Genomic DNA, 23718 nt, shown 5'->3' with positions numbered 1-23718 from the left:
CCCAACTACTAACCCAGATAAACATAGCATTTATATTTTATCTATTTTTTTCTCATATGTCTTCATTCTGTTATCAGTTGTCAACAAATGTTATCAAAACTGATTAAAAAATCTGTATGCAGGTTTTCCCTGCTCATGTAATTAATTCTCCTCTGTCTAGTTAAAAGTGTCCTAAATAGTGGTATCAGCAGGTGTTCACATGGCTCTCTACGGCACATGATTGAGTATTATCTCATCTCATCTCATCATCAGCCACTTCTCCGGGGTTGGGTCGCGGTGGCAGCAAGCTAAATAGGGCACTCCAGACGTTCCTCTCCCCAGCAACACCCACCAGCTGCACCTGAGGGATCCCAAGGCATTCCCTGGCCAGACTGGACATGTAGTCCCTCCAGTGAGTTCTGGGCCTACCCCGGGGTCTCCCACCAGTTGGACGTGCCTGGAAAACCTCCAAAGGACAGCTTCCAGCAGGCATCCTAATCAGATGCCCGAACCACCTCAGCTGGTTCCTTTCGACACGAAGGAGCAGCAGCTCTACTCCGAGCTCCCTCCAGATGTCCAAGCTCCTCATCCTATCTCTAAGGCTAAGCCCAGACACCCTACGGAGTTGATTGAGTATGATTGCGTATTACCAAAAGGTTACTGTAATCAGTCTTCTAAATAATAGTTCTTTTTTTTTTCTTTAAATCCAAAGTGGTTTAAATTTTTTGAGAATGATTTTATAATGGTAAAATGACAAAATAAGTTTTTCAGGCAATAGATAATTAATGCATTGTTGCACCATTCTTTTTTTTTTTTATGGGTTTGGCTTACTTGTGGGGACCCATCAGATCCCTGGTCTCTGGACTTCCTGGCCAGCCTCTTCTTCTTCTTGTGAAGTGGTTTGGACTCCAGGATCATCTCCTCCAGCTCAAATGTAGGGTCACAGTTAAGTCTTCGCTTCTAAAAATACATAAACATATAAACATACACATGCAGGCACACAGAGACAAATACACAGGCACACACACACACAGCCCATACACATATACAAACACACACACACACACACACACACACACACACACACACACACACGGTCAAAATAGACCAGCTTGTGCAACAGTGTGCCGCTTGTTAAACTTTGAACTTTCAACACACTGCCATACAGAAAAGAAATAACAGTCAGCACAAAGTAAAGCAGATGAAATTGTTTTCCTATTAAATGATATGCAATGATTCAACATAATATGATACAGTACAAAATAAATTCGATAGGACACAATGTGTTATTCACTTTCATTTCAAAAAGAAACCTCAGGCATCCAACAGGCCCTGGAAAACGTGCCAGACAGAGCAAAGCAACATCTTAAAGGTTGCAAAACAAAATGTGGGGTCTCACTTCTGCATCTGTCTTGGCACATTAATAGTCCATGTGTCTGGCCGAGGGACTAGTGGAGGAGGGTAAGTGTATAATTAGATAGAGAGAGACTGGTCGATTTTCCATCGATCCTCTGTGTTTTTCTTCAGCTGTGCCAGCCCGGCAGTAGGGAAAACCCAGTGCCCTGCAATTACTGCATATTCCTACAGGTATTATAGTTCAATTCATTCCCAGACTTCTGTTCACTTACATGGGGAGCGTTGGTGTTAACAGACAACAGCCATTACCGTTTTTTTCCTTTATATTCTCTAGTGCTGCTTGTGGTGAAACCTGTTATCACCTTGGCTTCTTAAATAAAATAATAGACATGTAATTGGGCTGTGTGATTTACTAAAACGTACATTTACTTCATTGACTTATCAGTTTGTTGGTGTGTTGATCTGTCTCTGTTTATCGGTCTTCCTCCAATTCTTTTTTTTTGGGGGATTTCCCCCCCCCTTTTTTCTCCCCAATTGTACCCGGCCAATTACCCCACTCTTCCGAGCCATCCAGGTCACTGCTCCACCCCCTCTGCCAATCCGGGGTGGGCTGCAGACTACCACATGCCTCCTCTAATACATGTGGAGTCGCCAGCCGCTTCTTTTCACCTGACAGTGAGGCATTTCACCAGGGGGACGTGGCGCATGGAAGGATCACGCTATTCCTATTCCCCCCAGTTCCCCTTCCCCCCTGAACAGGTGTCCCACCCGACCAGAGGAGGTGCTAGTGAAGCAACCAGGACACATACCCACATCGGGCTTCCCACCTGCAGACACGGCCAATTGTGTCTGTAGGGATGCCCGACCAAGCTGGATGTAACACAGGGATTCGAACTGGCGATCCCTGTGTTGGTAGGCAACAGAATATACCATGCTATCTGGATGCCCGGGCCTTCTATTACTGTAAATACATAGATGACCGTCCAATGACATCACTAATTGGCTAATTGGTTCTCAAACACTTTGAAAACTACAGTCACCTAAATCATTACTGTACCTGCCAGATTTTAACAACCTGGACACAGAAACAGGCTGATTCTGTTTAAATTGATCTATTACCATTTATCATTATTCATTTTGTGATTATGGTACTTGAAGTATTACAGCTATTACAATACAATGCAATAGAAATGCTCAAAAGGAGGAGATGGAGATTCAGTGTCACCCTCCTCTTCTCCTCTATTCTGTCTTTCTGTTTTAACATTATAGATAACGGTACTTTGCTCAGTGGGAACATTTAGACAATTTTCAATGCTGAGTTTAAGTACCATTCCTGAGACTCACATTGGGAATAAAGCCTGGAGGTAGCTGTTTGCTGAGCACTGCATCCCAGTTGACATTTGACACGTAGTCCAGATCCTGTAGCTCTGCGAGGCACGAGATACGCTTCTGGGCATCTATACACAGCAGCTAAAGGGAAAGAAAAAGGATCTGAATGAGTAAGATCATCATCCACTCGGAGGTACAGGGGAAAAGCTGTCTTTCTCCAGCAGGAGACACACGCGCTCTTCTCCCCTGGGGAGAAGGACTTTGCAGGAGAGGAAGATGAGGAGAAAGATAGGCAAGCATTTGGGGAAGAGAAGGTAAAGAGAGAGGAGAGAAACCCAGAAAGACAGAGAGAGGGAGGAAGAGAGCGGAAGGAAAAGGAGTAGATTAGAGAATATGAGAAGGAGGACAAAAACAAAGCAAATGAATAAGAGGATGACTCAAATATGCAGAATGAGGCTGATGGTGATGAGAACAATGAGAGTTAACAGAGAAAGAGCAAAAAAACTACCTTCTTTCTCATCTCTATTTCTAGAGGTGAGAAGAAAAAAATATAGTGTCTATATTTTGTGAGCGTGAGTAAACGGGTTGAGAAAAGGCTTGAGTTGGTGAAGGTTTTAGGGGGATTTTACTTTCTTTTTTTTCTTTATGATGTGAGATGTTTGAGAAATGTTGAGAAATTCATCAATCGATCCACCCATCTTTAAAGTCTGTCTATCTATCTGTCTCTTAACTATATCTGACACGCATGATCCTTCACAGGCAGAAACACACATACTATCTCTCTCCTCCTCCTCCTCTCCACTCAGTCATCCCTACACACACACACACACACACACACACACACACACCAGTGCCTTTACGCTACTGGAATGCCAATGAGGGAGCAGCAGCAGTCTGCGAGCATGAAGCAATGCAACAGTTTGACTGCAGTGGATCATTGCCAAGACAAAACCTTGTGCTACACTGCCAATGTATATTTTAGCTTCACACATGTTTTCCAACCAAAGATAAATATTTGATAAACTTACAAATTATTATTAATAAACAATCTCGGTGACATTCCTTTGTAATTAACTACTGACAATTACACTGGATTCCCCCCCCCCTTTTCTCCCCAGTTGTACTTGGACAATCACCCTGCTCTTCTGAGCCGTCCTGGTCACTGCTCCACCCCCTCTGCCCTCTGCGATCCAGGGAGTGCTGCAGACTGCCACATGCCTCCTCTGCTAAATGTGGAGTCACCAGCTGCTTCTTTTCACCTGACAGTGAGGAGTTTCACCAGGGGGACACAGCGTGTGGGAGGATCACGCTATTCCCCCCAGCTCCCCCTCACCCCCGAACAGGCACCCCGACTGACCAGAGGAGGCACTAGTGCAGCGACCAGGACACATACCCTCATGAGTGATCAATGTGTTTGCATCGGGGTGTTGTGAGTTAAATGTCCCAGTGATTTTTTTTTGGGGGGGGGGGTCGCGAACACCAACCATATTATTCTGAGGGGGGTCACGACTGGAAAAGATTGAGAACCACTCCTCTCCATAAGCGCCAAGACTTTACATAGATATGGTGGTTAAAGTGGTTAAAGCTACAATCCTGAATATTTACTAGGGCTGTAAATTGCATTCTAAATGATTGAAGTTTGCTTATATTCAAATCTTAATCCATATTTTGTCATTAATATAATCATTATATAGGCCAGGTGCAGCATGGCTCCACTCTGACATGAGGGCAACTGTGATAGAATGACACAATCTGCACACATCGACTTCATCACAGTCAAAACAAAAAGTTTGCACAATTTTCCTGCTTCAGATGTTTATTTACAATTTACTACTTTTATTAATCCCTGTGGGGTTTTTCTTTCTCAGCATTTAACCCATCCTAGCTGTGTATCTAGGAGTAGTGGGCAGCAGCCATGCAGCGCCTGGGGACCAACTCCAGTTCATCTTGCCATGCCTTGGTCAGGGGCACAGCCAGGAGTATAAACCCTAACATACATGTCTTTTTGATGGTGGGAGGAAACCGAAGCATCCAGAGAAAACCCACCCCAGACACGGGGAGAACATGCAAACTCCACACAGAGGACGATCTGGGATGACCCCCAAGGATGGACAACCCTGGGGTTATCCAACCCCACTGGGTCACCGTGGTTATACAAGTACGAAAGATGCTGAAGCCATTTGATCTTGCATTTTTTTAAGGAAGAAAAAATAGCTTGATCGAAACCAAGAACCAACACACTGTAGAAAGGAAAAAGAAAATCACTAGACATTAAATTTTACACGCTTCATTCAATGAAAGTACAAAGTAAATCAAGGCTTGTCAAATTCACGTCTAAACGACTCATGTGGGATGTTGATTGGAAGTGCTGGAAAGATAAGCTCAATGAACACCAAACTTACCTTTCTAAGGAGAGACTTGATTTCCAGAGACCAGGCTGCAGGGTAGCTGGGGTGCACCTTGTGGAAGGTCTGAAGGATTTCATTGGCCGGGGTACTGGACCTCATCACATACGGCCTCTGGATGAGGGAGAGCAGAGTGAAGGTGTTGACCGCAAATAGGAAGCAGAGAAGAAGAGGAGAGTGAAAAGGGAAGCAGAGGTGAGAAGAAGAGGAGAAGGAAGAGGAGAGTAGTGGAGAGGAAAAAAGATGATAATAGGAGTGGACAGGGAACGGGTAGGAGAGGAGAAAAGGGGAGGAGTTGAGGAGAAGAGAGTGAGTAGGGGAGAAAGACAATATATTATAGAGAACAATCACGACTTGGCCGGCAGAAGTTTATTTGATTGAGTGGTTGTCTGTAAGTTATTACGCAGTTGGCACTCTCCATTCGTTCTCCTCTGCCCTGTTCTGCCTATTCTGTTGCTCTGCTCTCCTCCTGCAGAACCCTTTCTTTCTGCACCATAAAGAACAAAGGAGGGGAGACAGAATGTTTTGAAACCACACCCTTCAGTCTGACTTTCGAGGCAAGTGTGTGTGTGTGTGTGTGTGTGTGTGTGTGTGTGTGTGTGTGTGTGTGTGTGTGTGTGTGTGTGTGTGTGTGTGTGTGTGTGCGTGCGTTTTGAGGGTTCAGTTTTCTACATAACTGCTTACTGACAAAAGCAGTGAAAATCCTTGTTTAGAGCTCTTCAAACCAGTCCTTCATAGCCTGCTAGTCTTACTGCTAGGTCTTCAGTACAGAGAGAGGCATGTGGATGGAAAACAGTCAGTCGCACCACGGAGGCATCCAGGAGGCGTGGTGGTCTATTCCGTTACCTACCAACATGGGGATGGGCAGTTCGAATCCCCGTGTTACCTCCGGCTTGGTTGGATGCCTACAGACACAATTGGCCGTGTCTGCGAGTGGGGAGCCGGATGTGGGTATGTGTCCTGGTTGCTGCACTAGTGCCTCCTCTGCTTGGTCAGGGCACCTGTTCGGGGAGGAAGGGGAACTGGGGGGAATAGTGTGATCCTCCCATGCACTACATCCCCCTGGCGAAACTCCTCACTGCCAGGTGAAAAGAAGTGGCTGGCGACTCCACTTGTATTGGAAGGAGGCATGTGGTAGTCTGCAGCCCTCCTCGGATTGGCAGAGGGGGTGGAGCAGAGATCGGGACGGCTTGGAAGGGCGGAGTAACAGCTTGTTTGCAGTCACGTGATTCTGACGACGCGCGAGGTTCAGATGGAGGGCAGGAAGTGAAAAGCAGAATGGACAAGATGGAGCTAGTTTAGCCCGAACTGTGCTAGTTTAGACCATATTATGAGAGAAAGGTATAAACAGAAAGTAAGATATGTTGGACATGATCCTTATGTTATGAAGAGTGATTTTTTTTGTCGAAGTGGTCACTGGGACTCCGCGCCTCCTGACCGCAGACGATGGTTCGTAAGCCATTTTTTTCCGGCATTTTCGGTCAATTTCTTGCATTTTTGCCCCGTCATGAACAACAACTTTTGGTATTCAATAAAAACTCCTTGTGGTTTCTCAGTTAATGACGCCAAACATAGGCATTTTGAAAGTTTGTGATAGTGCTTCCTATGTAGGAAATCACTTCCTGCCCTACATCTGCAGTTCGTGACATCATATGCAAACAATCTACTGGCTGGATACAATTGGGGAGAAAGGCGGGGCGGGGTCCAAAAAAAAGACAGTCTTAAAACGTCTGATACGCCGTTCTGTTTCTGTTATGGCCCCCTGTTCCACAGACATGAAATCCATCAAGGCTCTGATCGGTTGCTGTAGAGTACTGTAGGTCCAATAACAATAACAAACGGTGTGCTCTTTTGAAAGTAGAGTTTCTAAAATGCTGGCAGTGGCTAGAAGAATGATTGATTCAGGTTTTCACAATAAATCAAAATTCTTCAACAGCATATGCATATTGGTTTCCCCTCTTCCTTTGCCCAGGGACTTAGCGTTCTCTGTTGGGTGGAGGGATGGGGGATGCAGGGCTCACTATGTGACAGTGATTGATGAGATGTCCTGGAGGAGCTGCACGGCCGCTCAGACCTGTCTTGACCCTCAGCCCGGCAGGGCAGCATGTCTAGTGACATGAGGCTAAACGGGCTGGGAGAGAGAGAGGGCTATGAGGCGGCTGAGAGAGAGAAGAGGACAAGTCTGGGGGCTCACGAGTGAGTGTATAGTATGATAACAAGACTGGGTCCAAACCTAGTATATGGCTGGACCGTGTATGGTCAATGTCCTAAATTGTGGCCAGTTTGATACAGGGATAGTCAGTAATAGTGTCTATTATGTGAATTCCTGGATATTAAATGCTCATCTGCAATTTACTGTATCGGTCCCAGTGATACTTGTTGTTAAAGTGTACTAAAGTAGCATATGAGTTGTGCTAAAGTAGCAACCTGAGTTGCTTAAGCTACATTCAAGTAAAAAAAAAAAGGTTATAAATGCAATGCTTTCCACTCATATCTTGGGACGTTTGAGTTGAAAGAGAACTTAATTTACTGTAATTATAACTATTCTAACTATCGTTTAACTCCCCCTCCTCTTTCATCTGATCATTTGATATTGCACTAATGATATTACAGCACAAACATGCCCATAACGTTCTGCAGCTGAGTGCAATTTGCCCTTGCTTTGAGTCTAATTGCAATTATCCACTTGGTGAATTCTAAATGGTGGCTTTGCACCAAGAACACAGCAGGCAGGTTCAATGTCATCTTAGATGTCACCAAGTATAGTAAGAATTGTTTGACTGGCAACCTGTATCTGCAAAAATGACTTCAGTTTCAGTTAAATCAATAAGTGATGGTCTCCTGCAAAACATCCGCTCAATCATCCCAATTTCCCCTCGGGGATGAATGAAGTGTTCTGATTCTGATTTATGAGCAGGCCTGGCATGACGATGCCTTCGCCTAATTACAGTCACTGCTGCCATGATCACTGGAAAGTCTGGGCATAAGTTACCACCAACTCTCTGAAGACGCCATTAATTTTCACTCTAACTGTGTGGCTGTAAGTGCTGGTGTTTTGCAGTGAGGCTCATTTGCATAGAAAGGGACCAATTTTGCACCAAATATGTGCATATTACCTAATTTAAATATGTGCAAATAGCACTGGAGCACTGAGACACTATTTGCTTGGCAGCGCAGTTAGGGGTGCATTTCGCCCTGTGCAGGTTCATTGAAAATTGCATGTTTGCTTGTTTTGGGTTTTTTTTGGTCTTATTTGTGCAGGTTTAGTGGCCACAAAAGCTGCGCAATGATTTTGTGAATTTGCCAGTGAGTGTTTTGTTAGAGTGACTGTTATTAGGGTTGCTTTAACTGTGCGCTCTCCCTCAAGCCTCCCGGCACTCAGCCGACCAATTGTGTAACTTTAGCGATGTTGTTGGTCACCTGATCCAGCAGTCCAGTCGTGTCAAACGTGATCACTCAGTCAGTCAGCGAAATTCCAGCCAAAAAGGGAGTAAAGCCTGAGAGAAAAGCTGAAGTTCAAGGTTTTTTTCTGTTGTTGTTAGCCAATTAAGTTTGCACATACCAGTAATCTGACTCGGTTTGGATGCTCACATAAAATATACAAAGGACATAATTGTTCTAAAGTATGAAAAGCTCGGTTTCTATAGTAAGATATATATGAGATATCACACACACACACACACACACACACACACACATATATATATATATATATATATATATATATATATATATATATATATATATATATATATATAACTTAATTAAATGAAACTTTCAATGGTAGGGAAAGTGCTCAACAAACAAGGAACAAAATAATCCAGTGATTCAAGTATTTTTTTAATTAGACAGGACAAGCCTGTTTCATGCTATGTGCAATCATCAGCTGTCATTAGAGCTAAACGGCAAAGAACATAACATATAGATAACTGCCTCGCCGTGCATGTAGTCCCCTCCCGCTTCCCATTCCCCACTGGACATTGTGCACGTGATGTGCACGGCAAGACCGTTATCTACATGTTATGTTCTTAAAATTAAAAAATTACTTGAATCACTGGATTTTATATATATACTATATGAGTCAAGTAAATTCTTTATGAGACAATGCAAGCCCATTTCATATATATACATATCTCAAGATAGCCGTAGGAAAAAAACGTTTAATACATAGCATAACTTATCAGCTGCCAATGTCAGCTGATGAGTGCGCGACACACGAAACAAGCTTGTACTGCTATGTATTAGGTCTTTTTTCCTACGTCTATCTTGATATTCCACTCCTCATTTGTTGAGCACTTTTATCAACACCATTGATGGTTTCCAATTTTTTATATATATATATATATATATCTCCATTATCCAAACCGCTTATCCTACTCAGGGTCACGGGGATGCTGGAGCCCATCCCAGCAGTCATTGGGCGGCAGGCAGGAAGACTCCCTTGACAGGCCGCGAGGCCATCACAGGGCTGACGCTGAGAGACACACACACACACACACACACACACACACACACACACACACACACACACACACACACACACACACACACACACGGACAATTTAGTATGGCCGATTCACCTGACCTACATATCTTTGGACTGTGGGAGGAAACTGGAGCGCCCGGAGGAAACCCACGAAGACATGGGGAGAACATGCAAAGTCCACACAGAGGATGACCCGGGATGACCCACAAGGTTAGACTACCCTGGGGCTTGAACTCAGGACCTCCTTGTTGTGAGGCGACCGCGCTAACCACTGCACCACTGTCGCCCATATATATGTGTGTGTGTGTGTGTATGTGTGTATATATGTATGTATGTATGTGTGGATATATATGTATGTATGTGTGTATATAGTGTATATGTAGTGTTTTTTTCCCCCGAAACTGTCAATGATGTTGTAATAAGTGCTCAACTAATGAGGAGTGGAATATCAATACAGATGCAGGAAAAATGAAAAAAAAAGAAAGCTACACAGATGTATCTGTCTTTGTTGAACCACATTAGCAGCTGATGAGTGCACAATGCACAATACAGGCCTGTACTGCAATGTATTAAAACTTTTTTTTTCCTGCGTCTGTATTGATACACAGTATATGAGAGAGTATATACATACTATAAATTGTCCAAGTTAATTCCAGTTAATTATATGGTAGATTTTTGTTTGTTCTTGCTTTTTTGCACTCTAAAGTTGAACAAACTGGAAAAAAAAGTATCTATATCGAGTGCTTATACAATCTAGTAGTGTGAGCATAGAAGAGGCAATATGTAACTTAAAAAAAATGAGTGAAATAAAGGTTGGATGATAAGGATAATCAGGATTTTCAAATTTAAAATAAATGGGATTTTGCTCAGAGTCGAGTAATTCAGTCTGTCCACATTGCTGGCTTATGATTCACTCCAATGAACCAATGAAAGTCTCCACTCATGGGACATCTCCTTTCCCACCATCTCAATAAACTGATGACAATGCCACATACGAAAAGACTTCTAACTCTTTTTCTTCAGAAAGGTTAATTGACAATGGATTGTTTGTCTCAAAAATCACATTCTTGCAACATAACATCTACATTTGTCAACCTTGATCCTTCGGTTCAAATCCTGGCATATGGTGAGAGTCAATAACACTAAATTGAAGATGGCAGCTACATCTAGGTTGCGCACCCTTGGTAAGAGGGCACCGCCACCTAAGTAACTGTCACTGCCAAAGTGCTCTTGTGCAAAGCTCTAAATCCCTTGTATTGCTCCAAGGGTGAAACACTGCAGCTTCTGAGTGTGTGTTTGTGAGCTTGCGTGACAGTCACTTAGAAGACGTAAAAAATGACAAATTCACTTTGCCTGTGTAAACTGGCCAGTAAATGTGCGTCTTATCCTGCTCTTTTCTGTGACCGACACGCCTCCACACTTTACAGCTCACACAATACTTTCCACCGGCCTAAAAAGCTTTACACATCCAGTTGAGCGGTGCTAGAAAGACGAGTATGCACTCTGACTGGGAACTGCTTTGAAGTCGAGGCTGAGACATGACTGTTTGAGATACATGTAAGAAAGCTCCAAGGCGGAGGAAGGATGAGGTGAAAATGAATAGTTTAAGAGACGCGTTGGTGAGGAAGATGGCAGAGGGGGGAATGAAATGGGTCTGGTAGAGGGCAAATGTGGTTGATATAGAATTAAAAATGGGTCTCTCTTAGAGGCCCATCTTTAATTGATGTAAGAGAGAGAACATGAGAGAGAGAGCGAGAGCAAGAGAGAGAGAGAGAGATGAAGTCTGTGTGACTGTAATTGTACTCGGCTGTTCAAAGGTGTGAAATGTGTGGAGACATAGAATGAAGCAAGGTGTTATTGGAAAAGAGCATGCATGCTCGGCAAACCTTTTCTTGGGGTGAGTAGAGGGTAAAAAGTACCTTCAAGGGTACAGAGAGAGTAAACTACAGGTGTTTAGGAGAACGCAAGACCAACCTCTGAGGTCAGAGGTAGAGCTAAATGTGTTTTACTGGCTAGGAGGAAGGTTTGAAGGTAAAGAAAGGGCTCAAAGTATTTTAAAGAGGGGAAGTGAGGCATCCAGGTAGCATAGCAGTCTATTCCTTTGCCTACCAACACAGGGATCGCCACTTCGAATCCCCGTGTTAGCTCTGGCTCGGTCGGGCATCCCTACAGACACAACTGGCCGTGTCTGCGGGTGGGAAGCTGGATGTGGTTATGTGTCCTGGTCACTGCACTAGCGCCTCCTCTGGTCGGTCGGGGCGCCTGTTTGGGGGGGGGGGGACTGGGGGGAATAGCATGATCCTCCAACGCGCTACGTCCCCCTGGTGAAACTCTTCACTGTCAGGTGAAAAGAAGCAGCTGGCGAGGAAGCACGTGGTAGTCTGCAGCCCTCCCCAGATCGGCAGAGGGGGTGGAGCAGCGACCAGGGCGGCTCAGAAGAGTTGGGTAATTGGCCGGGAACAACTGGGGTGAAAAAAGGGGAAACCCCCCCCAAAAAAAGAGGAGAAAGTGGGAGTGTCTAAAGTGGCTAAGGCATCATTAAATACCTCCAGTTCGTTTTAAGGTGTTCCCTGTTCTCAAAGATGGCAGTGTTTAGCCAGCTGTTAGTGTTCAGATATTTCATTCATTTATTCTTTATTACTTAATGCAATTGTGGGTGGAGCTTCTCCCAGCACCCACTGGACAGAAAACAGGGAGGCACCCTTATAGTCCATCACAAGGTCCACATATACAATCACTGACATTTCAGAATCATGTTTATTGGCCATGTAGGTTTGCACATACATGGAATTTGACTCCAGTTTCGTGGCTCTCTCAGTGTACTTAACATAGAATAACAACACTACAACACAACAATCTTCAGATATATACACAAGGATTGACTTATACAGGTGAAAGAAGGGGTGATAAGGTGCAATGGTGCAGAGAATATATCAGAGTTGCTTAAATACATTGCAGCATCCATGATTTTCCCTTGATGATCTATGATTTTCCATTTGGTCTCTATTGGCAACTTATGGTCAGTGTCCACTGCAAGCATTTCTGAGTGCAGTCTTGGATCGCAACCCTAAGTATAAAAACACCATGAATAGCCCAAATCCTCACTACTCTTGCTGTACGATGCTACCGCTTGACATTACAGTCGCGAGCCTGACAGAATGCACACACAACATAACCATTGGATCTTCGCCTCTGGAGTCTCCTATTAAGTTTCCAAGCACGTCATTGGACTCTCTTTGTGTCTTAAACTCCACACAGATGGGCCGGGACCAAACGCAGTACTCGCCTGGAGTGTGTCAACAACGCTAACCGCTAAGCCAGGGTGTCAACTTATCCTGAAAACTACTGTGAACCTGAACCAGAAACTCCTTCATTTGAACCTATGAATTTCACAGAAAGGACAGTTTACTTTTCAGCACTGAGTCTGATTATATATAACAAAGTGAATGAGTAAACACATTAAGTCTTGTCCCTCAGGGAGTTTGTGTTCATGACACTGGAATTTTATTTTTCTAGACTGAGATGGAAAATTTCGATAATATTCAGTCCCAAAAAAGAGTCTAATACTAATTCTTCTGCAGCTATGAGGCTTTTAACCATGACTTATCAATCAAACATCCTTTTCCGTAAAGCCAGCTTGATATAGAATTGGATTAAAGCTTTTTTTTTCCTTTCCTTCTTTGTCTTGGGAAAGCAGGAGCAAGCCTGAGGCGAAGAAGTTCTGTCTACCTTTCCACTGAGATCGCTATTCTAGGACAGTGATGGTGATGTCATATGTATTATTCACAGCAATAAAGAGTGCTGGGCCACGCTGGACAGAAATGAGATGTGATCGTGGCTGTGTTTCGGTGTCTGTGTGTGTGTGTGTGTGTGTGTGTGTGTGTACATGTTTTGTGTATGCTTATGCGTGTGTGCATGTGCGTTTGCTTGTATGAGTGAGTGCATACATTTGTGGGGTGTGTCTGTGTGCAAATGTTTAGATGATTACCTAAACATCATCGCAATAATCATCGTCATCATCATAATCGGTGGTGTCTGGACACTGCTTGGCATCCTCCTCACCATCCATCCATTATCCAAACCGCTTACCGTACTCCCAGGGTCGCGGGGATGCCGGAGCCTATCTCAGCAGTCATTGGGTGGCAGGCGGGAGACACCCTGGACAGGCCGCCAGGCCATCACAGGGCCCACACACACACACCTAGGAAAATTTAGTATGGCCGATTCACCTGACCTACATGTCTTTGGACTGTGGGAGGAAACCAGAGCACCTGGAGGAAACCCACGCAGACACGGGGAGAAAATATAAATTCCACACAGAAGACTACCCGGGACGACCCCCAAGATTGGACTACCCTGGGACTCAAACCCAGGACCTTCTTGCTGTGAGGCGACCGCGCTAACCACTGCGCCACCATGCCACCCCTATTCATCATATTTTTCATATATTTTAATAATTCCATTATAATTCTGTTATCCTCTTTCAATGTTGTATTTTGTAAATTGGGAGAGAAAACCCTCCTCTGTTGCTCTCCCTGAGGTTTCTTCCTGTTTTTTCTCCCTGTTAAAAGTTTTTTTTTTGAGGAGTTGTTTGTTATCCAATGCAAGGGTCTAAGGATAGGATGTTGTGTTGCCGTAAAGCCCCTTGGGGCAAATTGGGAATTTGTGATATTGGGCTATACAGATAAAATTGACTTGTGTGTGTGTGTGTGTGTGTGTGTGTGTGTGTGTGTGTGTGTGTGTGTGTGTGCGTGCGTGTGCGTGCGTGTGTGTGTGCATGTGTTAATCCATGGTTGCATATGGCAATGTGTGTATATTTGTGTACTCAGGTTTTTTTTATATATGTTTGGGTTTGTATACAAGTGCATGGGTTTTTTTCACACTTACATGTTTGCATGTTGCAATTTTTAAACTCTGTATGTTTGTGTCTGGGCATTTGTGTTCATTTGCATATTTGCATCTTTTTACTCGTGTGTGTGTGTGTGTGTGTGTGTGTGTGTGTGTGTGTGTGTGTGTGTGTGTGTGTGTGTCCGTCTTGACTGTGTACCATGTGTGTGTACATGGGTGAGGTACCTGTCCTCTCAGCAGCTCGTAGGCTGTGATACCCAGTGACCACCAGTCCACAGAGAAGGAGTATCCAGGGTGGGACCCCTCAAAGGGCTGGAACAGCTCCGGTGCTGAGGCAAAAACACAAAAAGTAAAAGACAACAGTTAGAAGAAACCATCAAACCAATTTTTTTTTGCTCCAGGAATCAGGAACACTTGAAATCAGGAACACATTTGAAATATCGTTTCCCCCAGCCCACAGCAGTGGAACAAAAAGACAAAAACACATATCCAAGAACTACAAGAACACACATATCCAAACTAACACACATATCCAAACTAAAAAAAAAAAAATCACTGTCCAAGGGAACGAACACAAGTCAGGATGACTGTCGGAACTGCCGGTCTGCATGGGCTAGCAGTTAGCTTAGCCTGCCCCGCTTCCGCATCCTGTCAGACGACGCTTGGTGTTTCTTCCTCGGGCGCAGCTCCAGGCAGGGGCCGTGGTCCTTGGGCCCACTGGACACAGCAGACCAGGCTCCCTCAGCCGATCCAACACTAGCTCTCCCAGCCAGACACCCTCAACACACCTCCTCGCACTCCACACGATGACACCAAAAGCACCACAGTCAACGCCAGGTGAGGCCGCCGCCAGACCGCCCTCGGTGTTATTGTAACTGTCGGTTTGCATGGGCTAGCCGTCAGCTTAGCCTGCCCCATTTCTGTGTCCTGTCAGACCGCCCTCAGTGTTACCTCCTCGGTCGCAGCTCCAGGCAGGGCCGTGGTCGCTGGGCCCACAGGACGCCGCAGACCAAGCTCTTCTATCCGATCCAGCGCCAGCTCTCCCAGCCATCAAACGAAGACAGAACTTAAATGCAGATGTGGACACTGCATGGATGATACTGGATGAGGCCGCTGCAAATGCGAATTCGCGCCGCCATCTTCCCACACCAGAAGCAGGAACTCCAAAAAGCAAAGTTGGTAAAACTACAGTTCATTCACAATGAGGCCATAGGGAAAAATGGAAGAAGAATAGCCTGTTGTAAAAGAACGGTACATAGCAGAGGTCTAGGACACGGGCACAATACTTTAACTGCATTCGTTCTTTTAACAGAATGACTAAAGACAGCCTTGAGGGGTTGCTAGTTGTTTATGATTGTGTGTGGTGGTTAGCTCCCTGACCACCATAAGTAGACACTCATTATGGTAGGTACTGGTGTCAGCAGTATTTCTGCAAACACCAGCAATCACTATAAAATTCAACCGGTTATCATTTCGCTTCAGGCAGTTGAAGACTCATTTCGATCCCTACTATTCCCCGACTAGTTTTAACTGCATTAAAAATAAAATTCTTTAGCGTAATGTAGGAAGCAAAAGGAGTGATCAAATCCGTCTTACCAAAGTACAAGTAACTTTTATGAGTAGACGCTGAAGCTCTTTGTAGTAAATTACTGAATAAATGTCTTCCCTGAAAAAGAAAAGCCTATATAACATTGTTGAATTGGACCCCCTCGCTTATCACCCTGGCAATTATTTTTTTTATGAATAATCTATACTTGGGAAGTGTGTTTCCCTGTAATCTGGTTTCAAATGGTCAAGATTAATTTCCTTCATCTCTCTGTCTCTCTCATCTGCTGCCTCTTTTCTTTTATGGCAGGTCTTCCCTATTTCAGCGCCGCCGAGACAAATGGGGGATTACTTCTTAAAACCTCTAAATTAAAGGTTTTCTTTTTTATTATTATCCCAGAGGAAACTCATAATAGCAGCCTTTTTTTAAACCAAAGAACATTTCCCTGAGATCTAAAAACATGTCCATCATAAACACACCACACCCTTTCTCTTTCCATGAAGACACACACACAAACATGAATGATGAAGACTAAGATGCTTACAATCTTGTGCAATCTTGTGCTTACACATACAAACAGATTGACACAGTCTCACACACACACACACACACACATACACACACACACACACACACACACACACACACACACACACACATCATCATCGGTGTTCACTTGGGGTCGAGTATGACCGTCCTCACTCTGGGTCCTCAGGTGGGCAAAGAGGCTGAACAGCTGCATAATGGGAGGACGCCTGTGTGTGACAACTTCTTACATGGAATGGCTGATGCACCTGCAGCCACCACACGGACCTTGGCAGGAAATGGCCAGAGTTCAATGGCATGGAGAACCAAGATGATTGGGGACCACCCTCTGTTGCAGCCTTCATCCACCTCCACTGCCATTGTGAGCTGGAGACATCTTCTGCCAGTTCTATCATTGAGGTCTTTGTTGGATTGCACTTTGTCTGGAACCTCCCCCTTAACCTATCCGCCTTGGGTGACCCTACCAGGAGCCAATCTCCGGATGGCATAGCTCTTGGGATCATTGGTACATGCAAGCTTCTCCACCATGGCAAGGTGGTGATACACACACACACACACACACACACACACACACACACACACACACACACACACACACACACACACTCACTCTTGCTCATATCTCTGACAACCCTGTTAGCTCTTATCTGATCTCCCAGGACCGGATCCACATCAATCTGACACTACTTTACTGTACTTATGACCATGTTGCATTTCATGGCCTGGCAAGTTTACACAGGCTATGGGCATGGAGCCTAGTATTTACTATGCAATTAAGCAATTTTGTGTCCTACATCCGATTAGGACAATGAAATTGGGTTTCCCATATTTCTCTGTTCATTGTGTTGTGCAAGTAACATAAAGGAAGAAGTCATGCTAAGCTTTCACCGGCTGCCATAAAAAAGACGGTGGGAGACCTTTGCAAGCAGTTGAGAGCGATAAAACCCCATATAATATGATGGAAATACACTGGGAAGTGTTGTTAAAAGTATGTGGGTATGCAGCCTGCATTTCACCCAGGCTGATTATGATAAGGACATGCGGGCAGGAAATGTTGGGTGGAAATGAGAAGATCAAATGTTTTTCCCTCAGCCAAATGTTTTTCCCTCAGATTTGTTCGGCTGATGAAGATTCTTCCTCTGTGACAACAGGAAGTGAAGTTGTATTGCATAGATTAAGTTAATGTTTTTCAACAAGTATAGCAAATGTAAGCAACTGTCTGTGCCACTCTCTCCCTATTTTGATGTAAAACAGCTGCACGTCTCATTGTTATTCACATTTTCTTATACACTGCAGCCTATTTTGACCCCAAGAGGGGTAGAGGCACAAAATGTTCATGCTAAAACAAGCAATTTGCTGGATTACAACATCACTAACATCCATCATTCCATCATCCATTCAGTCATTCAACAATTTAATTTTTCTCATTTATGAAACATTGATTTTTTATTTACCCATATAGGGCTTGGTCCCTGCAATAGAGGTGGCTCTCAGGTCCTCTTTTACAATGGCAGCGATATTGAAGTCTGTTAGGTGGACATGTCCTGGAAAACAGAGAGCAAGAAAATGACCTCATAATGTCACACAGCATGTTTTCATAAGCATTTTTATCACATGTCTACATGCTAACATGACAGAGCTGACAACAAGCTGTCACATAACCGTTTCTCCAGACACAACTAAAGCCGTTATCCCAAACTGTTGCCAAACCAGAGAAAAAGCTTTGTTCCTCTCCTTTAAAAAGTCAGTTTTGTATTTTAGATTTAAAATGTGCAGCGGGCTTCCCACATTGCCTGGTGATGCTCTGGCTGTCTGATATGGTAGTGTCAAGTGCAGATGTTTTTTGGATTGTTCTCCCTTTTACTTGCCAATTGTGCTTGGCCAATTACCCCACTCTTCTGAGCCGTCCCAGTCGCTTCTCCACCCCTTCTGCCTGTCCAGGGAGGGCTGCAGACTACCACGTGCCTCCTCCAATACATGAGGAGTCGCCAGCCGCTTCTTTTCACCTGACAGTGAGGAGTTTCGCCAGGGGGATGTAGTGCGTGAGAGGATCATGCTATTCCCCTCAGTGCCCCCCCCCCCCCGAACAGGCACCTGACCAACCAGAGGAGGTGCTAGCACAGCCACCAGGACACATGCTCACATCCGGCTTCCCACCCACAGACACAGCCAACTGTGTCTGTAGGAATGCCCGGCCAAGCCAGAAGTAACATAGGGATTCGAACCAGCAATCCCCATGTTGGCAGGCAACGGAATAGACCGCTACACTACCCAGATGCCCAGTGCAGATGAGTTTCAATGCACCCCAATAATTAATTCCAGTGTTATTTTATTTGCCAATTAGGTTGCACATTATTCGGGAATTTCACCCATAACCTTCAACTACCGCAAAATTTAAAGTGGTTATTCTTAATTTCTTCAATAGTTCGTTTTCACTATGCAAATCCCGGTGTTCAGCTTGAAACTAAAGTCATTCTGAAAGTATAGAAGGCATTCATGAGCAGGCAGATTTTGATGTGTGGTAGGGTACATATTTTGGAGAAAGAAGAATCAATCTGTATCTACCATTTAATTGAACTTAATTAAATGGCAGGTAATGGTTAGCTTTGTATTTTAGCTCCTATTGCGTTCTCTTCCACATTCAACATGCAACTTCCTCCTTCGTCTTCTCTTCCTTTTGTGGCTGACTAGACACATTTCTTGAGGGGGCCATTATGTCTGAATACCTGGCAAGCAAATAGCATATAGAGGAGCAATTACAGAGCACTAATATATTTAATGGCTATTGCTCCAAAAACGCCAGTGGGAAAAGTTACCAAATATAACTTCTACTTTTTTTTAACATAAAACATTATAGACAGCCATTTTAAGAGAAAATATGAAAAGTTAGAGGACATTTTTTTTTAAAGAAACAAAACAAAAAAAGGAAAATGAAAAGTAAAATATAATCAAATAATACATCAATTTGTACATAAAGTTTTTGTCCTATGCACACTGGAATCTAGATAATCCAGATAAGTAGTGCACCTGCTGAAAGAAGCTGAGGATTGACTTTGATCCGCAAAGAGACCAAAACAGAATTAGGGGACATACTGTAACAAAGTTTACAGATTTTTTTTATTGAGACTGGCAACCTCAGTGCTTTCTAAAGTAAAACCAGCCACCTCTGTCTCACCTTGCAGCAAGACGGCCCACAGGCTTTGCCATGCACACTGAACACTTACTAATGAGCTGAATGTGTATGCGTGTGTGTGTGTGTGTGTGTGTGTGTGTGTGTGTGTGTGTGTGTGTGTGTGTGTGTGTGTGTGTGTGTGTGTCCATGCATCAGTGCATGTGTGAGAGATTGGGCAACAGTGAGATTTTGCTGCAGAGCGATCATTTGGTTGAATGGGCATCCCCGTTACCCTAACACGCACCTACAGTAAAACCATTGTATGCACACATGCACATATTTATTCACCAATAAATCCCTGCACACATAAAAAAAAAACTCCCTCGCTCTCTCTCTCTCTGTCTCTCTCACCCCGTTTACAGTTGGTTTTAAAATGTGTTTTTTTGTGATCGGATCAGTTCAGTTGGACAGTGCTAAATACAAGTGTAAACGACCACCAAAACGTTTTGTGAACCGGTTACTCAAACCACTTGCCGGGGTGGTCTGGGACGCATTTGACCACATATCTTTTGTGGTGTCGCTACAAAAGATATGTGGTCAGGACGCATTGACGCTAATGTGTCCTGATGTGTCCCCGACAGGGATGTAACAGGACAATACATCATCAGTGCAGGATGTGGTGGTAGTTTTGGTAACAGTGCACCAACTTTCGAAAAAATGGAGAGCGAGGAGAGTGTACGTGGTTGGAGTACAAGTGAAACGAGATGCCTAATGTCCATTTGGGCAGAAGACTCAATCCTGCCAATCTCAACAGCTGGAATAGTCCGTACATGTATATTAATGCTTGAAATATCTTCAAACATTAGCTATTGTTTTCACAGCTAGTCGGTAAATCTGGCGCTTGACTGAGGCCCTTTGACCTTGTAGCGGAAGTGACGTAGACAGTAACGAAATCTTCTTCTTCTTCGGAGTAACGAAATCTGGTCAGCAGGATGCATTTGGAGACACATGATAGACACAGGAGGTGTAAATGGCGATGTGTCTCGCTGTCCACGTGTGATCCGATCGCCCAAAACAAATTTTAAAACCAAGTGTAAACAGGGTGTCTGTCCCACACACAGACCTTCCCGCACAAAGACGGTGATGTGTGAATTTAAAGCAGACTGGAGCTGGCTAGTTCAATGGTGTTGGTCCGTACAAAGACACTGAGCCCTAAAGATAAGGGACATGCCAAAACAAACTGGCCTCGGCAAAAATCTTTACCATCTCCCTCTTTTCCCTGAATAACTACTATATCTCTCATTTTTTTCCTTACCCCTCCTTTTGTACCTTCTGTCTGTCCCTTTTTTCTGTAGCTGTCCTTTTTCTATCATTATCTACATTTTCTAGCATCCCTTCTGTGCACTCTTTAATTTTTCCTCCCATTGTACCATCTCATCCTTTACCCTGTTCTCAGACTCTGGCTTCTATCCTCTCCTTCCTGTATTCTTCTGCCCTCATCGTTAACTCCCCAGCTGCGGTCTGTCCTAATTAAAATTCTCTCTACTGGTGGTTGGTGTCCCTTGACACCAACCACCGACTTGAGTTGAGGGGGAGTCCTCAAAATGACCTCATGAGACATGGCTGCTAGTCAACCTGTGATTCTGTTATAACTGATGCTAAAGGTTAGTTTTCACCCCGTTAAGTCCTGCAGAGGGTAAGAAATGTAAGCTTCCAGCATCAAGCTTATCCTACAATCCAATAGCATTGATAGTCACAGTTTCTTATGCAATGCAGCCTATCGATAAACCAGGAAGTGAGTTTACCCATTCACGGACTGTCTGCCAGTGATGTCATCGGCAGACAGGCCCTTTCGGTGGCTATTCAGAGACATGCATAAGAATGCCCAGTATGATGGCCGTGAATGGAGGATTACAGCATATATACAGAGATAATTTTGAAAATCATGACTGTTTCCCTTCAGGTCAAAAGTGAGACAGCTTCAAATCTGCAATGCAATTCCCACATTTAATACTTTAGATCCTGTTTGTAACAATAATCCCATTCCTGTTGTCCGTGACTGTTCACTTTGCTGTAAAGTTTAAAATTAAGGTAGCTTGCAGTTCTGAAAAAAAAAAACAAGAACATCTAAGTAACTACATTTGATTAGATTAATATTCTTGAAGGTTCAGATGAGCCATGATCAATAATGATTAAATAGTGGCTGGAAAATTACACTTTTCAGGATTAAAAAAAAACATAGCCATAATCACTAGTTATACATTTCCTCTGTAGTGTTTTAGTAATTAGCAAGGTAGATCTGCAGTCAATATTTTATCATATACACAACAGTGTTTTATTCTTTACAGCAACTGAAAGTGCAAGCAAAAGCATCGAATATGTGTCTGCATCAGGATTCTATGCTTGTTGCAGTTCAAAAATAGAAAAAGATGCCATGGCCATAATCTTGTTTTAATTTTTCCGGAATCATCCAGATATCGCTGCTGTTGTTCCCTTGCCTGTCTTCCCTCATGAGGGATGGAAGTGCACTGATTGTTTATCCTACGTTTCATCAGCAGGGAGCTTCCTTGAGGGAATTCAATTAGGGCAGTGAACATGGTAGCGGGTTGTAATTCCCATCTCTGCACCTCCACTTTGGGCTCTCGTGTCCTGACTCTAGTTTTTATGAGTCACTATATAAAGACAGTTGGGTTTTCGAGGCAGTGGAGTCACTGAGTCAGTCACCCAGAGCCTGGGGAATCCCTCACCGGCCCGAGCACCTATAGAGCATACGCACCAGAAATTTCCATCGGCTACCTTCCAGTTTAGCCCTCCTCCGCTAATTTGAATGGGACAACATGATTTTATCGTGCATCTCTTCTAGAATTTCCAAATGTTACCGGACCAAATGGATCAAATTCTGATAGTGAAACGTGTCATTTCATGGGGGTTGCGACACTAAAAAAAAAATTACCCACACGCTAGTTGAAGCTCATCTTCAAACAAAGGCAGCTGTCGCAAGCATTTTTTGATTTAATGACTACTTATCTTTGCAGGACAAACATAAAGTATACTGTACTTCCTACGCCATCACACAGAGGCTAAAGTTAGCGGAGTGGAGCAGTGAACTCCAGCAGTAACGAACGAGACTAGCTGACCAACAAAGACTGCAGCATTAAACAACTTAAACCAACTCTGGGGTAAAGAAAACAACTCTTACAAAATACTGGTCTTCTTCTTTTGGCTTGTCCCCTGTTTCTCAGGGGTCGCCACAGTGGAATTTATAGTTTCCATCCTGTGAGGGCACAGCACCAATGGCGGTCGTTGTTAACACGCATATGGTCTTGTCAATCCTCATGCCGATTTGGCAAAATTGTATGCTGGATGTCCTTCCTGACACAACCACTAACCTCGTGGACGGGGGCACAGGTAAAGCACTAGATGCCATCCCAGTATTCATTGACTTGCGCTTATGCCTGTCACCATTCATACAAAATACTAGAAAAGCAACTTCTTTGGCGCTTGTTTCAACTTAGTACTCACTCTCCCCACCCAGAGCTGAACTTGGGCTGTATGAATCACTCACTCACTCACTCACAAGTTCTATTCCACAGTCAGTAACCGGGCACGTGTACGTTCAGGCAGTTTGTGTCCGTACACTTTTTTTTAATATATGTACATCAGTATTTTACACCAGTATTTTCCAGTATTAAACAAGATACTGGTGTACGTACAAAAAAAAGTATGTTCATGAACTGCCTGAACGTACAGGTACTCACGGTTGACTCAGATTGAGCAGTGATAAGAATATGCGACACCTCCTATTTGACTGCAACCTAGAGAAGTTGTTCCTTTATAACTTTCGCATTTTTTGGATTATCAAAATTCTTTTAATCATGTTGCTGCCCAATCTGAGATACCTGTAGATGTGAGTCTTGCATGCGCACGCATGTGCATGACTGACTTAGATCGGGCAGTGAGCAGTGTTGGTCGAGCGAGCTAGAGAGTGAATGAAGAGGGAGAGCGGCGGTAGCGAGAACAAACATTTTTCAAAGGCTTTGAACCACCACAACCATGAGAGAGATTCTTGATCATTTTAGCCTGATAGGTCCAGTACTATGCGAGATTAGCT

At 43.9% G+C, this 23718-nt stretch overlaps 1 protein-coding gene across 1 annotated transcript in view; it reads right to left on the bottom strand.

Annotated features, from left to right (window-relative positions):
- Window positions 1-23718, bottom strand: part of stk32a (serine/threonine kinase 32A) — a 158473-nt gene that overhangs the window by 43591 nt on the left and 91164 nt on the right. Inside the window, exons 6-10 of the mRNA XM_056285080.1 lie at window positions 17950-18039; window positions 14629-14732; window positions 5067-5183; window positions 2680-2805; window positions 811-939 (exon numbers count right to left, since the gene is read on the bottom strand). Coding sequence (XP_056141055.1) covers window positions 811-939; window positions 2680-2805; window positions 5067-5183; window positions 14629-14732; window positions 17950-18039 — 566 coding nt within the window. The remainder of the gene's footprint in view (window positions 1-810; window positions 940-2679; window positions 2806-5066; window positions 5184-14628; window positions 14733-17949; window positions 18040-23718) is intronic.

Source organism: Lampris incognitus, chromosome 8 (assembly GCF_029633865.1).
Source record: "Lampris incognitus isolate fLamInc1 chromosome 8, fLamInc1.hap2, whole genome shotgun sequence".
In the NCBI taxonomy this organism is placed as follows: Eukaryota; Metazoa; Chordata; class Actinopteri; order Lampriformes; family Lampridae; genus Lampris; species Lampris incognitus.
This window is presented reverse-complemented; position numbering and strand designations above follow the sequence as displayed.